At 45.2% G+C, this 17299-nt stretch overlaps 1 protein-coding gene across 4 annotated transcripts in view; it reads left to right on the top strand.

The window, feature by feature from the left end:
• The window catches only part of STAU2 (staufen double-stranded RNA binding protein 2), a 271721-nt gene that overhangs the window by 117545 nt on the left and 136877 nt on the right, over positions 1-17299 (top strand). For all 4 annotated transcript variants that reach the window (XM_066578585.1, XM_066578583.1, XM_066578584.1 and 1 more), the window contains one exon: positions 5187-5399. In XM_066578585.1, the coding sequence (XP_066434682.1) occupies positions 5187-5399 (213 nt within the window). The remainder of the gene's footprint in view (positions 1-5186; positions 5400-17299) is intronic.

The following is a 17299-nucleotide window of genomic DNA, read 5'->3' as shown; positions in this document are numbered from 1 at the left end:
TCTAGTTTTGTATGCACTTGATAAACCTTTCTGCTAATTAGGTAAAGGTTTTGGCACAAGGTTGTGCTGGAGTCTAAAGGCCCATTTACACGGAAAGATAATTGCTCATAAATTGTTCAAATGACAGTTTGAGTGACAGTTTTGAGTGATCATCTTTGCAGAACTCTTAAAGGGGTTGTCCCGCGAAAGCAAGTGGGGGTATACACTTCTGTATGGCCATATTAATGCACTTTGTAATATACATCGTGCATTAAATATGAGCCATACAGAAGTTATTCACTTACCTGTTCCGTTGCTGGCGTCCCCGTCTCCATGGTGCCGTCTAATTTCAGCGTCTAATCTCCCGATTAGACGCGCTTGCGCAGTCCGGTCTTCTCCCTTCTGAATGGGGCCGCTCGTGCTGGAGAGCTGCTCCTCGTAGCTCCGCCCCATCACGTGTGCCGATTCCAGCCAATCAGGAGGCTGGAATCGGCAATGGAACGCACAGAGCCCACGGTGCACCATGGGAGAAGACCTGAGGTCCACCGTGGGTGAAGATCAGTAAGAAGTCACCGGAGCGCGGGGATTCGGGTAAGTACTATGCGTTTTTTTTTTTTTAAACCCCTGCATCGGGTTTGTCTCGCGCCGAACGGGGAGGCTATTGAAAAAAAAAACAAAAAACGTTTCGGCGCGGGACAACCCCTTTAAGTAGCTAATTAGCTACTTAAGAGTTAATGCAGGTCGAGCAGGATACCGCCGCAATAGATCGGAGAAGAAGGCAGCTGTTTTGTATATGCAAACAGCTGCATTAATCTCTGAACTTTTAGCTGGTGTCCCGCTGAGAACTGCCAGTGGGATACCAGCTGAAAGAATACTATCAGCACTGCCCGCTGAGAAAATCAGCATGTGGTGCTGACGAGTCATCAGTGATTTCTAGCTTGCTAGAATTCATCAATGAACGAATAGTGGACAAACAGTGCAGGATGTGGATTTTGGCGTGGATCTGAGCCAAATTACACAACATGTGCATGTTAGCCTTACGTTGTTTTGGTGTTATGAATGTTCCACCATTGGACGTGCCCGCTCAGCGTCCCAACCTGATTCCAGCTGACCATTTCTGGGATGAACTAGAAGATTGGGTCAGGAAGTATGAACAGCATCTTAGCTTCTGTTAGGGAACTTGCCAGACATTTGCAGGATGAATGGAGGGAAATACCATCTGACGTTTATTGAACATTAGTAGAAAGTATCCGATGTCCCTAAATTCACACTGGCACACACTGTTTGTAAAAGGCCACATTTTGCCACAATTTCGAGCGGCGTTTTCAAATGCATTCTAAAACGTGTTTTTCACTCTGCCCATCATTGTAATGGGTGGTGAGGTCTGCTAAAAAGCGCTTAAACACAGAAAAATAGAGCAGACAGCGCTTGGAAATCATGGAGTCAGAAACGCTGCGTTCGAACACTAGTCTGCAAAGCCCCATTGAAATCAATGGAGGTCTCCTACAGCGTTTACCACGTTTGAGGCGCCGCTGTAGAAGCGTTGTGTGTGAAAGGGGCCTTAGGATAGGACAGTGAAGATAGAATTACTCTGCATCCGTCGCTTGCTGCATCTACTTACCTCTATTTGCAGCGCTGTAGAACCTTGCGGTTAAACTGACATTTAGCGCATTATGATACCATTTGCTACATCTTTGGATAGATAGAGGCAGTTGTAGGCGACTGACCCCGAAAGGCACTAGTCAAAATAGAGACCTCCCTCTCACACAGCCCACTTTTTACCACGATTAGCGCAACGCTTGAAACGCCGCGGTACAACGCTCCCATTGATTTCGAAACGCGACAATTTTCAAGCACGGTCTGCTCTATTTTCGTGCGTCTTATTGCTTGTTAGCGCACCTCATCACCCATCACAATGAAGGGAAGCGTTAATAAAAAAGCGCTCTCAAGCGCAGCGGTTACGGACGCGTTGTTTTGTGAACGCATGTACGAGAGCGGCCTCATTATTCACTATTGTTGTGCTACAGAGTCATGCGCTTTTCCCCATGTATCTAATAGTAGAAAGTAGAAAACCACTTTTGTGAAAAATGCATGACAACAGTGTGAATCTTCTGTAATAAAAATCTCAAGCAACGCAAATGTTGAAATCTACGGAAAATGCTGCATGTCACAAATGCGGAACTTTAATGTGAATTTGTGGCAGAAGAAGGTTTGTCTGCATTTCACTTCACCCCCCGTGGGTGTCATTCAGCTGTGTTGTTGGATAGACTAGTACATGGGCAAGCATTGCTTACATTTAACCCCTTAAGCACCAGGGGTTTTTTTTAGGGATTTTACCCATGTGGTGGTTTTGCGATTCTATTTCAGCTGCCATAATTATTTTTGCTGCATTTCTTTTTTCCATGGCATTTTTTTTTTTTACTTTTTTTTTTGAGCAGGTCATAACCGTTACAGAAAATCTTAATCACATAATACACATTTCAATTACAATAGCGACTTCACCATTAGATATCCACGTACGCTTTCCAGTTTAATGCTTTCTTTATATAAAACATTACCTAGCTCATGCATGTATCTTACATTTTTTATTTCTCCCCATCACCCCCCCCCCTACCCCGCCTCCAACAATCTTCATACCACATTGTAAATGTATAACTGTATAAATGTCACACTTTTCCACTTTAGCTGAATGATCCATTGGAGCCCTAGTTACAGGGAAAACATCCCCCTGTAGTAGTCACTAACAGAGCTGATCTGGGTCTGCCAGGGCCCTGCAGCTCTGCCTTGGCTGGGGGCACCCAGCAGTCACAAGATCACCAGGTTGAATAGCAGTAGTGACATTTTTGCTTTCTCCCCTTTGCTGCATAGTGCTTATTGAGTGCTTATTAGAGATGAGCGAGCGTACTCGTCCGAACTTGATGCTCGTTCGAGTATTAGGGTACTCGAGATGCTCGTTACTAGAGACGAGCACCACGCGGTGTTCGAGTCACTTCCATTTTCTTCCCAGAAAAGTTTGCGCCGTTTTCTGGCCAATAGAAACACAGGGAAGGCATTACAACTTCCTCCTGTGAAGTTCCAGCCCTATCCCACCCCCCTGCAGTGAGTGGCTGGGGAGATCAGGTGACACCCGAGTATATAAACTGGGGCCGGCCGCGGCTCGCCACAGATGCACGCTGAGAGACATTAGGGAAAGTGCCGTCCTGCTGTAGCTGCTATAGGGAGAGTGTTATCTTCGTCTTCAAGAACCCCAACGGTCCTTCTTACGGCCACATCTGACCGTGTGCAGTACTGTTGAGGATGCTTTTAGCAGTGTTGCACCATTTTTATTTATTTTTTGTATATCGGGCGTGCAGACCATAGCGTCCTCAGTCTGCAGTCATTTTACTGAGTATAGGGGCAGTACTGGTGAGGCAGGGACATTGGTACAGGGAAATAGATATATACTGGCTATATAGGCAGTGGGCTTTTTCAAAAAAATTGGAAAAAAAAATCTTTGGGCTGCCTGTGACCGTGTTCAGTTTACTGCGTGTCTGCTGGGCGTAGGAGTCGCTCACTATTACCCAGCTAGGTGTTACTGCAGCCTTGCGCATAATTTTTTCTGGCTGCACTGTGCTTTCAATAACCACAGTCATCCTCCAACAGGGAAATCCATATACAGGCTATATAGGCAGCGGGCTTTTTCCCAAAAATTGGAAAAAAATACTATATTTGGGCTGCCTGTGACCGTCTTCAGTTTACTGCGTGTCTGCTGGGGGTAGTAGTCGCTCATTATTACCCAGCTAAGCGTTACAGCAGGCTTGCGCATAATTGTTTCCTGGCTCTGCTGTGTCCGTTACATGATCGCCGTCATCCCGCCAGAGGGAAACAGTATACATAATATACGCTGCATACAGTGTCTGTCTGGTTTTTCACCTAACCATTTTAAAAAATTGAAGCAAAATACTTAAGGCCTACCACTGGCCTTTGGCCACTTGACTGGTTCTGCCCTGTGAATTCCAGCAGCTCAGTCATACGCACCTAGGTCTGACTACAGGCTTGCGCATAATTGTTTCCTGGCTCTGCTGTGTCCGTTACATGATCCCCCTATACTGTGCTCCCCCTATACTGCTGCTAGTGATATGTTACTGGGGCCTGTCTAGACTGCTACTATTACTGAAATGGAACTAAGACTGTGCTCCCCCTATACTGCTGCTTTGGAATTGTTACTGGGGCCTGTCTTGACTGCTACTATTACTGAAATGGGCGGTTTGGCAGCATGTCACCCAGGAGAAGTGGCAGCGGAGTGCCATGCAGGCAGTGATTGTGCTTTGTTGGAGGTAGTGTGGTGCTTAGCTAAGGTATGCCATGCTAATGAGGGCTTTTCAGAAGTAAAAATTGTTGGGGGGGGGGGGGGCCCACTCTTGCCGGTATTGTGGCTTAATAGTGGGACCTGGGAACTTGAGATGCAGCCCAACATGTAGCCCCTCGCCTGCCCTATCCGTTTCTGTGTCGTTCCCATCACTTTCTTGAATTTCCCAGATTTTCACAAATGAAAACCTTAGCGGAGCATAGGTCCCATACAAAAATGACTTCAATGGGGTTCGTTACTCGAAACGAACCCTCGAGCATCGCGGGAAGTTCGACTCGAGTAACGAGCACCCGAGCATTTTGGTGCTCGCTCATCTCTAGTGCTTATTAAGAGAGAAGGCAGAAGTGGTTAAAAAACGCTTCTACCTTCTCCTCTGGATCTTCGTCTGTGACAGCCGAGGCCCTGACCAGCTTCAGCAACACTGCAGGAGCTTTAATTCTGTGTCATATTTTCACTTTCAGCTGGGATTAAAGACCAAGCACCGGACATTTACGGTGCATAGTCCTTATTAGGTTAAACATGTGTAGGGGGTCTAGTAAATCCGGAGGGATCTGTTAATCTATGTGTAGAAGCAACATGTTAGGTAAACCAAATCTTTCACTGGGCTGCTTCCTAGAATATTATGGGAAGGCAGCAGCACCCTGAAATCCTGCTGACAATGTTGTTTAGTGAATATAAATGTACAACGCTCGTAACAATCATCTGTTTGGCTAGCTGCTCCTCGGCATTGCGCTATAGTCTAATGTAAGGAAGGCGGTCGGCCTTCTGGAAGGTGCACCCATGTCTGCTCTCATAAAAACCGACACCTTAAGACTTCACTGTGGACTTTCTCACAAGCTCTTCACTTTCTTCTCTCCAGGTGACTAAGGAAAGTGGCCCTCCACACATGAAGAGTTTTGTCACAAAAGTGACCGTTGGCGAGTTTACCGCGGAAGGCGAAGGAAACAGTAAGAAGCTGGCAAAGAGGCGGGCAGCTGCTGCTGTACTGCAAGAACTGAGAAAACTCCCTCCTCTTCCTGTGATTGAGAAACCAAGGCTTTATATCAAAAGACGCCCCAAAACCATAATTAAGGTATTACCAATTCATTTACATATGACTCAAAATATGTGAATATTACCTATGCCGATAGAACGGTCTTGCTTTTCAGGGAGGCCACATCTTTACAGTACTTTCCATATTGAAATATACAGAAAGCGAAGCTCACCCTCCTACCCAAAGTTGGGTATAGATATATGCTACTGCACATTAAAGAAGATCTGTCATGCGTGTAGGAGGACAGAGCCAGACTCAAAACTATTAAGGCCCCTTTTACACGCAACGGTTATCGCTCAAAATTTGTCCAAATGGCCCAAAATGAGCGATAATCATTACATGTAAACGCGGGCTTCACGCAAATGCATCCCATTTCCACTGCTAATTTGCATACGGCACAGGAAGACCTTTTGGGGTGATACCTTAAGATGGGAGCCCGAATTTAAAAAAAAAAAAAAAAAACTAAAGGTACCGCAGGATTCCTCATTAAGTGGCACATGTGGAAGTATGCTGCAGATAGGCCAGAATAAGATAACAGACTTCCATTTAATAAACTTGACTGGAACGTGGAGACAAGGCCCACTCCTTGAAGATCACAGTCTTTTCTTGGCATTTTTAAAGACTGACTAATTACAGGAAAAGTCAATCGTTCCTTAGAAAATTTGCATAGCTTCATGATTTGTGACTTTTTTTTGCTGGCGTTAAAACCAGAAAGTGGCCTAAACTGATTAAAGGGTTTTTTTGGGACTCCACTATTGATGACCTTCGGATAGGCAATCACTAGTTGATCGGTGAGCATCCACCACTCAGAAACCCCGCCGATAAGCTGAATGAATATGTCTTGGTACTTGAGTGAGTGTTGCTGCCTCTTGTCAGACATTTAATGTCACGTTAATCAGTCACATGATCTGAGAGGAGCTCCGTCCCATTCAAGGGATTGGGATTGAGCTGCTATACTATGTATTGTGGTTTGCTTGGTATGGACTGAAGTGGCCACGGCGATCACCCGACCACTGCTGGCAGCCGATCTGTGGGGATCCTAAGTGGTGGACTCCAAACAGTCAGAGAACCCGTTCTCTGGCAAATCCTTTCCAATCCCCCGTCATAGCGTTAAGCAGCGTAACAGACCTGATTGTATGCAAGAAAAAAAAAAAAAGTTTTGCAGGTAATCTTACTTTAAAGGCTGCACACCGATTATACAAGTGTGCCACCTCGAAGTCCTCCAAGTCAGTGCGTTGCTGCCTCAACCTGCCCTCTCCTCCTGATCACTGCCACCCCCTTTGTCTTGGCATCAACGCTGGTAGCACTGAAATCTCCCACCCGTCCCATGTGCCCTTCCAGCGCATGCGGGAGATGTCAGTGATGAGATGCAAATGTGAAAACGCCCTTTCTTTGTTGTACACAGCCATGTCTGTGCTGCTCGTGCGACACGGTCTATCGTGGATTGAAAACAAATTTCCAGGTGACAAGTTCCCTTTAAGTCCAGGAAACCCCTATAATAAACGTCAGACATTATTTCCTTTTTTCTTTTTGCCAATTTGGCAGTAGAGCCGTTCGAACCCGCCATTATAACTGCTGCTCTTACATAAGGCAGCATACTTTCATAAAAGTTCTGCTTTAAAGTCCAAAAGTGGCGTTGGAATTCTTCCTTTTTAGTGCTCCTTCTATTAAAACGAAGTTGTAGAAAATGAGCCTTGTTTAAGACCCGCACTTAAGTAGAAACAGCGGTTTCTTGTCGGAGAGATACTTTTGGAGATTGCTTCCATTTGGGATAACTTCGCACAAACTTGTATTCCTCATGAAGTAACAATTATGGAACATCTTCTCTGGCTCTTTGGTATTCCACCTAGGAATGTATCAACAAATTGGCAATTGGGTGTTCCTATTTGGGGGGGCACAGTCTGTCTTTCTCCAGTCAGTACTGAACGCATCAGACTGTGTAGGGCAGAGGTCCCCAACCTTACCCTGTTGATGTAGCATCATATTGGTGGTGGTCTGAGTATCAGATATGTCCGTAATATTGTTAATGTCACTATGTAAGCAGTGAATATGGCCAAAACTTGAGGCTGCTATGGTGAGCCACACGGGCGGAGATCACGAGTCACATGTGGCTCCCAAGCCCCTTGTTGGGGTCCACTGGAGTAGGGACACATTCATGTTATAAGGAGGATGGTAACACCCAGTTGTCAGTGTATTCTTAAGGGTACATTTACAACGGCTTAAAAATCCACAACATTAGTGCGGATCTGCGGCAGACCACCCCTTTTATTGAAAGAGTAAAATCGGCTGCAAATCCGCAGCAAAATCCACTTCCTGACAATCAGCTGATCCTGCGGCCCCTGGCAGTGCAGTGGAGCCAGACCTACACAGCAGTGGTCAGAGCCGGATGTGTAATAGAAAGCTTCACTCTCATTGAAATCAGTTGGAGCGATGCCTTATATTGCACTTCCAGCTCTGGCCACAGTGAGGAGCTGGAAATGTAATGGTAAGCATCACTCCTATTGATTTCAGCGGAAGCTGAGTCTTCTCTTATGGTTTCAGCCTGACCACCGGTACAAATATCTGGCTCCGCTACACAGTGGGCTGGGGAATCTGATGATCATCGGGATCTTAAATGGCAGACCCTTACTGATTACTATTGATGACCTATCCTGAGGATAGGTCATCAATAGTAAATACCTGGAATACCCATTTAAGCCAGCAATAGATGCTCCAGTGGTCAGAATACTTATCGTCCATGCAAACAAACACTATGACGGTAGCATTTACTGTTTAGGAAAAAACAAAGTTATGTTGGTCAGTTCAGGGTATATAGTCCACGTTTATAAAGAATACCAACAACCCAATGCAGTACAACATTTGTCGATATTATTGTTCCAGTCCCAAACCAGAATCGCTTGTCTAGAATTTCAGGAATCAAAAGCAAAGTTGGCAGCTAAAAGCCTTGGGTTAGCGTCAGGTAGGTCTTTGAAGTGCTGGTGACCACAGGTCCGTTGCCGTCCTTCCCAGCGTGCTATTTTCCTGACTTTTGATAAGCTTTTGGTTTGGTAATGTTCCAGCCATTAGTGTAAACTGCATTATAGGGACCGTCTTTGGGCATCTCACGTCCTATTATACGCCGCTGTTTGGGAGTAGCACTTTAAACCCTTTCCATACGGATTGCTCTTTGATCATTTCCTGTGGTTCTCTGCTGGCTGCACAACGTCAGTGCACCCAGTAATAAGTCCATGTTTTTGTATCGGGCTGGGGCTTACACATGTTTTTCATTGTATGACTTACCAGGCTTATTTTTCATTATCTCTACTTGTAAGGATTTCATAGTAACTGCTGCTGGAATAGTAGAAAACGAGAAAAAAATGACCAGACTCCAAATTCTTTGTAACATGTTAATTAAAGAACCACAAAAGCCTCATGTTCAGGTTTCCGATGACTTTGATCTGTACTTGTTAAAAAGTGAAGCTGTGTCTCTTTGTTCTAAAAGGGAATGTCCTATTATTTCACTGCTCATGATTAAAGAGGTTTTCCCATCTCAGACGTTTATGGCATATTATCCACAAGATATGCGATAAGAGTTTTATAGGTGCAGGTTCAGGCGGTAGGTCAAACCGGTCACCTCGTAATCAGTGGTGTTTCCATCTCGGCTATGTTTTGCCAAAATGGGAATACAGCTTTTTACATTTTTTCCCCATAGTCGTCTTTGTTTTTATCCATATAAAAAGCTGATGCATCCTGTTTTTTTTTTTTTGCAGCTCACTTGTCAGCTTTACTGTGTAGACTGGGGTAGAATCTGCAGAAAGCAGGAACTGTTTATACAGACAATGGAGGAAAGAAGTGTGTATCTCCAGTATGGCCCCCTCTAAGGAAAATGTTTTTGAATGAAAAAATCTATTTAGAAGCACATTCAGAGGTGTAGCTTAACCCTTTCCAATCCACAGTCTGACGTCTAAAGACATTCTGATTGCAGGCTGTACAACGCTGATGTCGGAACACGTCCAGCAGGGTATTCTTACTGTATGTTACTGGCCACCGTGCTGTCGGGGGGCCTCTCCAGCATGTCCCATACCGCAGTACTGGCTCTAGCCAGCAGATGGCTCCATTGTATAGTGGCAGAAAGAGAAAAACCCCTAGGAAACCTTGAATCCAAAATTGGATTGCAAAGGGTTAAAGCTCCTGGGTCCTTTGTGCAAAATCTGTAATTTGGGCCCCCTACTTAAAATTTGCCATTTTATAATACTGTTACTTTCTTAAGGAGGAGTTAGGCCTTTGGACAAATGCTACCTCCTGCTCTCTATAGCTATACACTGAGCATGTTACTTCTCTGGTATGTGCTCAAAGAGTTCCCATCTCAGCCAAACATGGCCGTAATGGGAACACCACTCTTTAGCAGATGAGCAGGAGGACAGAAACAACTCAGTATAGTTGGGTTATGCTGTTTCAGTAAGTGCCACAGAAGTCAATGGAAGTTATGCAAACAGTATAGCACACCAAGCTATACTGTTTCCATAACTCTGCTGGCTGCGTATCTCCTACCGGACTTCTACGGGAGTTATGGAAACAGCATAGCGCAGCCACATTTGACTGTTTGTGTCATCCTGACCACCTCAAGCCATATGTGGACTGGGGGCAATAGGGGCCAAAACTAGAGATAGGTAGATTTATCTGAGTTTTAAGGGATATCTACCGGATATGCCATAAAAGTGTGAAATGGGAAAACCCCTTTAATTGTATTTAATAAAATCTAAATTGAAATATATGAAGCATTCTACTTTAATGGATCAAGAATCAGAGACTAAAATGTGCATTAATCAACACACCGTTCTAAAGAGCAAATGATCACACCGTGTTTTGCTCTACCTTTCCCTGCAAAAGCTACTGTCCCGCAGGCAATCAGTAGATCTGTAGGTGATCATTTATGGAACCACTTCGTAAGAAGTGGTTTATAACATTACAATAACGTTCAGTTGCCCTTCCAAATATACTGCAGGGTGCCAACAACTTTACATGTGGGACGATTTTTTAAATGATTTTCTGGGCAATTCCTATTGATAACCTATCCTGAGGGTAGGTCATCAATAATTGAATGGCTGGGGTCTGCCACTCGGGAATCCGTCTGATCAGCTGTTTGGGTACCCTTGGTCAGTATAAGACCTGTTGCACAGTGTACGGAGTGAAAATGAGTAGCTCCGACCCCTGCATAGTGGCCAGAGCTGGTAACTGCATGCGCAGCTCTCATTGATCTTAATGGGAGCTGCGCCAGCCCCTACACAGGGGTAGGCTCCATCTGCTTCTACTCAGTACACTGTGCTGTGGTGCTGACAACGGGCCTGAATGGCGCACTCCAGTCAATCAACTATTGATGACGTATCTTGCGGATAGGTCGTCAGTAGAAATTGCCCAGAAAACCCCTTTAACTATAGATGAAAGTGTGTTAAAATAATAAAAGCAGCAGTACTGGCCTGTCCTCACCCTTGCCTATCCAGCACTACAGCTCACGGCCCTTTTGGCCTTTGTTCAAGAAGGACTACCGCTTGACCTCTGCAGGCAGTTGGAGGCCACAGCAGGCGTGTGCCATTCTCCTGGCATACCACTCAGATGCTGGGAGCCATGATGCCAGGAGAACGGCATGTGACCGCTGTGGCTTCTGATTGGCTACAACGGTTAGTTGGTAGCCGTTCCTAAACAAAAACCATGAGGACTGTGGGAGTTGCAGCACTGAATCGCCAGGGTGAGGACATCGGAGTATGGCTACTGTTATTATTCTAACACGTTTTGCATCTAGAGTCCCACACCCCTTCACAATGATATCAGGAAATGTCACTGTCATTAGAGAAAGGTTGATGCGGTTATCTAGCTTTTGTTGCATCATTGATACATGATCGCACCTTTTTTTTGTTTTCCTCTATTGCCATCAGGAATGTGTTTTTGTCAAGCAGGAGACAAGACGTGATTGCCGGCGGTATTCTCCCCAACCAGATGGGTTTAAATACATTTTTTCGTTACAAGTTAATTGTTTGCGGAATTTTACAATAGATTTGTACTATAAAAAAAAAAAAAACCTGAAGCCTGCTGGCAGCGCCCGTCCACTTAATGGGCACCGTGGGCTGAAGGGTATAAAGAAAATAGGAATCTTACTTCCTGGAATAATAGCAATTTGTAGAAGGCACTTGAGGATTTTCCGGCACAAAGGTGGGCCTTGGCAGAAAGCCATCGTCGGGCCAGACTTGTGACATTTGTTTTGTTTTCCATGTATGTCTAAAACTTTATTAACCACACATGGTTTTCATCTAATATGCGCAGTGCCATCTGTGAGGGAAGTATCCTGTCTGTAAGCCACTGCTGTGGTTTTCCACTGACATGAAAAGTTTTGAGACTTGTGAGGCCAGCCAGCATTTTACAAGCGAGGCTGCTAGTGCAACAGGTCTTATACTGGGAGTACCAGAGCAATAAAGTAACATAGTAACATAGTATGTAAGGCTGAATGAAGACAATGTCCATCGAGTCCAGCCTGTCTAGCCTCCTGTTTTGTTGATCCAGAGGAAGCCAACAAATCCCAAGAGCAGAAGCCAATTAGCCCTTTTGGGGAAAAAATTCCTTCCCGACTCCCTAATGGCAATCAGATTGTTCCCTGGATCAACCCCTAATAGTTCCTACCTGCCTGTAGGAAAATACAGCTGTAGTATTAACTTACTTGTCTTCTCTACGGGTGCGCTGCCATTGATACAGAACATCAGCATGCTATAGAAGAGCCTTATGTTACAAAAACTCATTGCCCAACCAACATGGCCAGTTGTCATCATTTTGGGGTTCCCAGTGTGATCTTCAGGTCTTCGGAGCTTACCGTTCAGCTACTTTCAACTTACCTTTTAGGTTTTAAAGTATTGTTCTACTTTTAGTTTGATTCTTTTTGAACGGTATAGATATATTCAGACATTTTCGTAGCATTTTCAACTTGATTTCTGTCAAGAACTATAAGATATGTACACTATCCTACCAAGAGTAATTGGGCACCTGAGCAAAAAGCAAAAATATTTATTTACATATGTTAATACTCCGTAGGGTCTGCTTTAGCCCTAATGACGTTGAATACTCACCGTGGCATGTACTTTCTACTAACGTCTGTTACACTTCAGCTGGTGTTTCCCTCCATTCATCCTGCAAACATCTGCTCACTTTGCAGCCTGGAAACTGTTCATATTTTGTGATCCAATATTAGTTGCAAAGATGTTCAGGTTGGGACTCCAATGTTTGGATATCCATATCCTCAAAACAACGTAGCACAGCGTTGCATTTATGACAAGGCGCGGAGTATTGCCATATTGTCGGCAGAACATTAGTGTCCTGAACATCAAGATATACCTCCATGTTCATGGTTATTGTGACTACGACCAACAGACCGAGGCCATACCATGTAAAACAAAATCCCCACATCATAATGGAACCTTCGCCGTACTTAAAGGGGTTGTCCCGCGCCGAAACGGGGGTTTTGTTTTTTTTCAATAGCCCCCCCGTTCGGCGCGAGACAAACCCGATGCAGGGGTAAAAAAAAACAAACGGATAGTACTTACCTGAATCCCCGCGCTCCGGTGACTTCTTACTTACCTTGTGAAGATGGCCGCCGGGATCTTCACCCTCGGTGGACCGCAGGTCTTCTGTGCAGTCCATTGCCGATTCCAGCCTCCTGATTGGCTGGAATCGGCACACGTGACGGGGCGGAGCTACGAGGAGCCGCTCTCTGGCACGAGCGGCCCCATTCAGAAGGGAGAAGACCGGACTGCGCAAGCGCGTCTAATCGGGCGATTAGACGCTGAAGATTAGACGGCACCATGGAGACGAGGACGCTAGCAACGGAACAGGTAAGTGAATAACTTCTGTATGGCTCATAATTAATGCACGATGTACATTACAAAGTGCATTAATATGGCCATACAGAAGTGTATACCCCCACTTGCTTTCGCGGAACAAACCCCTTTAACTGTTGGCATCATACAATCAGGCAAAAGGCGTTCCCCAGCCTCCTCTGCACGCGGGGGCATCCATCTGATCTGAAGATAGCAGTGTGATTCATCACTCTATAGAACGTTCTTTCATCGCCCAACTGTCCAATGGCAACGCTGTAGACAAGACGATGCACTGCACTTTGTGATGAATGACCTGTATGCAGTGATATAACCTGTATATCCCTTTGTGACTGAAACTGCACACTAACTATGGCTGACACCTCCAAGAGTCTGCAACTTATTAGTATGCCAAGTGTCCCAGACCACACTGCATAAGACACGATCCATTCTACTGATAGAAGTGTCAAAATACTTGTGGTAGGATAATGTAAATGCTAAACCTCCTAAATCGTGAATATTAGGAATGGCATAACACAAATCTATATCGATCAAAGAAACCCCTATGGCAGTGGTGGCGAACCTATGGCACGCGTGCCAGAGGCGGCACTCAGAGCCCTCCCCGCTGGCACGCGGCGTTGTCGGCCGCTCACCACTTGTGAATGCTGGCAGGGGCCGCGACTCCCCTGCAGGCATTCACTCAGCTGTGTAGCTAGCGGCGCTGATCCCAGCGCACACTGTGACATCAGTGTGGAGCCGGAATTTTCCTCCCCCCTCCCGATGTCAGTATTCTTGTATTATGTCGCCACCAGGACTTAGGGGTGGCGACATAATACATGAATTTAACATGTAGTCATGCCCAGCTTGTGATTCGCTGGGGGCGTGTGTTGCCTGAGGAGAGGAAGCGGAGGCATCGTGAGAGGCTGGGGCAGCGGCAGAAGCACATACAGCGCGGCAGGACCAAACTCTCTGGCAGCGGACGCTGAGGGGAGAGCCAGTGGCACCAGGACACTGAGTGCCAGTGGCAACACCACACCAGATGGGTATACATTTAATTTTGACCCCCTGAGGGGGTGGGTCACTATTGCATCGGGGGCCGCCCTGAGGGGGGGGTCACTATTACGCTGGGTGCTGCTGTGGGGTGTCGCTATTACTGCTGGGGTATGCTTACATGTGGCGGAAATGGGCAGGGCTGTTTCAAAATACAGCGTGCAGATTTTGACTGCTTTTTGAATGTGGAAATACTGCAGAATTTTCCACAGAAATTTCCGCTTAGGACATTCTGCAGTATTTCCGCATCCAAAAAGCAGTAAAAATCTGCACGCTGTCTTTTTTTAAGCGGCTCTGTCTTTTTTAGAACGACGGAGGTGAAATAATACGCCGTGATAAGCCCCTCCCCCTTACATGTTGGCACTTTGCAGTAAATAAGTGGGTTTTGGGTTGCGGTTTGGGCACTCGGTCTCTAAAAGGTTCGCCATCAGTGCCCTATGGTGTTGGCCACTCTTTAAAAAACAATCATGTTATAAAACCTGAATAAAAGCGCCATCTCACCGGTAAGCCAGTACATACATCAATCAGTCATAACAGTAAAATGACCTGTCTAATATTGTGTATGTGCCCGGCTTGCCGCCAGAACCGCTCTGACCGGTCAAGGCATGGACTACAGAAGATGCTTCCAGTCCTGTCATTTGTTAGGAGAAGCCTCCATGGATTGGACTCGATCTTCCAGCACATCCCACAGACTGTCAATCAGATAAAGATCTGTGGGATTCGAAGGCCATATTGACATCTTGAACTTTTTTTCATTGTTCTTCCACAATTTTTGCAATGTGGCAGGGTGCATTATCTTGCTGGAAGAGGCCACTTGCATTAGGAAATACCATTGCCATAAAGGGCGTACTTGGTCTGTACAATGTTTAGGTAGGTGGTACGTGTCAAATTAACATCCACACGAATGCCAGGACCCAAGGTTTCCGAGCAGAGCATTACCCAGAACATCATATTACCTCCACTAGCTTCTCTTTCCATAATGCACCCTGATGCCATCTCTGTCTCAGGTAAGTGACACACCTGGCAGTCCACCTAATGGAAAAGAAAACCTGATTTACCAGTCCAAGCCACCTTCTTTAATCGCTCCATAGTCCAGTTCTGTTGCTCATGTGCCCATTATAAACCCACTCGACGGTGGACATGAATTGGCATCGACACTATGGCCAGTCTGCGGCTAAACGTCCCCATACATAGTAAGCTATGATGACCTGTATGTTCCCATACCTTTCTATCATAGCCAGTATTAACTTTATCAGAGTTTGTGCCACACTATCTCTTCTGTACGGTCAGACCATATGGACCAGCATTCTCTTCCCATGCACATCAATGAGCCTAGAGGGCCCATGACCCTGTTATTAGTCCACTGATTGTCCTTCCTTGGGCTACTTTTGGTAGGTGCATTTCATAAGACCTGCGGTTTGGGGGATCTTCTAAGCCATTCGTCTAGTCATTATAATTTGGCACTTTTCTGAGTGTTTCATATCTTTATGCTAGCCCATTTTTCTTGCTTCCAACACCTAATCATCAAGAGCTGACTACTTGCTGATTAATAAATCTCCCCCCCCCCCCACCCCGATGGGATAGTCGGTGTCACTCACTTCACCTGACCTGACTTCCAGATCTGCACCAAAATCCACAGCAAATCAGCTACGTATGGACTTACCCTTAATTTGGCCTACTTGTCCTTCTCCCAATCTCTGTAATTCTGCACCATACTGCCTCATGCAGTTGTTTTTTGCAAACCCCCAACAGACCCCCCCAGCTTTGCTAACCATGTGGTCTGCACCATTTCCCCTAATTTTCACCCCACGTGCCCCGCACTTTATCCCCATTTCCTCTGAAGTAAAATCACAATTCCTCTTTCAAAGAACATATTCTGTTACTTAGCGAGTTGTAGCGATGCCAGTTTGATATTCGGTCGCCGTACACATCTGTTGTGGTTGTTGCACACATCGGTGGGTACGCTACACTTGCCACAAGTTTCCCTGTTGCACCTCACATGTTATTTTCTTTAGAAACTTGTGCAAATAACCAATAGCCATTGACTTGTTCCCAGTTGTTAATGGCAGCCTGTTAGGTTTTCCATTGCATGGCTAAAGACATTCTTGGTTCCAAATATTGACTACACAAGAAAAGAAAATAATCTCCCTCGGTCCATTCCATTTTACCCATGGAAACATTACAAAACAAATATATTTCCCGTTTCATACTCAGACGGTGTGATGGGATTCTGAACAGTAAAATGTGTTAATGTCTGAGCCGTATTTGTAGGGAATATTGAGTCTGGCTCCATCGTGAGGATAGTGGACCTGTGGCTGGAATGTGTAAATACTTAATTCCCTTCTTATCTACCAAGTGTACATGACCTGGGAACAAAAGAATGGTATCATTCATTTACCCCATTAATATCGTTAGTTCCTGTTTATGTTTTATCAATCTTGTATGCAATGTGTGGTTTTTTATTTTATATTTTTTTGCTTTTTTGGGCCAGTTTTTGTCATCTGTACTCAAAAAGGACATAACGGAGCTTGAGAGGGCCCAAAGACGGGCAACTAAATTAATAAATGGAATGGGCGGACTTCAACACCCAGAGAGCTTATCAAAATTGGGGTTATTCAGTTTTAAAAAAATGCGGTTGAGGGGCGATCTAATCACTGTGTAGATATATCAGGTGGCCAATATAGGGGTCTTTACCATCATCTATTTATACCCAGGACTGTGACTGTAACAAGGGAGCGCCCTCTATGTTTAGAGGAAAGAAGGTTTCTACACCGACATAGAAGTGGTTCTTTACTGTAAGAGCAGTGAGACTATGGAACTCTCTGCCGGAGGACATGGTGATGGCAAACTTGATAAGAGTGTAAGATGGGCCTGGGCGCCTTTCTTGAGTGTAACAATATTACATGTTATAGTCACTAATTACTTCAGAAGGGTCTGTGATTCGGGGATTATTCTGATTTGGAGTCGGGGAGGATTTTTTTCCTCTAAAATAAGGAAAGTTGGCTTCTGCTAATGTTTTTTTTTTTTTGCCTTCTTCTGGATCAACATTAACGA

The sequence above is a fragment of the Eleutherodactylus coqui genome, chromosome 9 (assembly GCF_035609145.1).
Source record: "Eleutherodactylus coqui strain aEleCoq1 chromosome 9, aEleCoq1.hap1, whole genome shotgun sequence".
In the NCBI taxonomy this organism is placed as follows: domain Eukaryota; kingdom Metazoa; phylum Chordata; class Amphibia; order Anura; family Eleutherodactylidae; genus Eleutherodactylus; species Eleutherodactylus coqui.
This window is presented reverse-complemented; position numbering and strand designations above follow the sequence as displayed.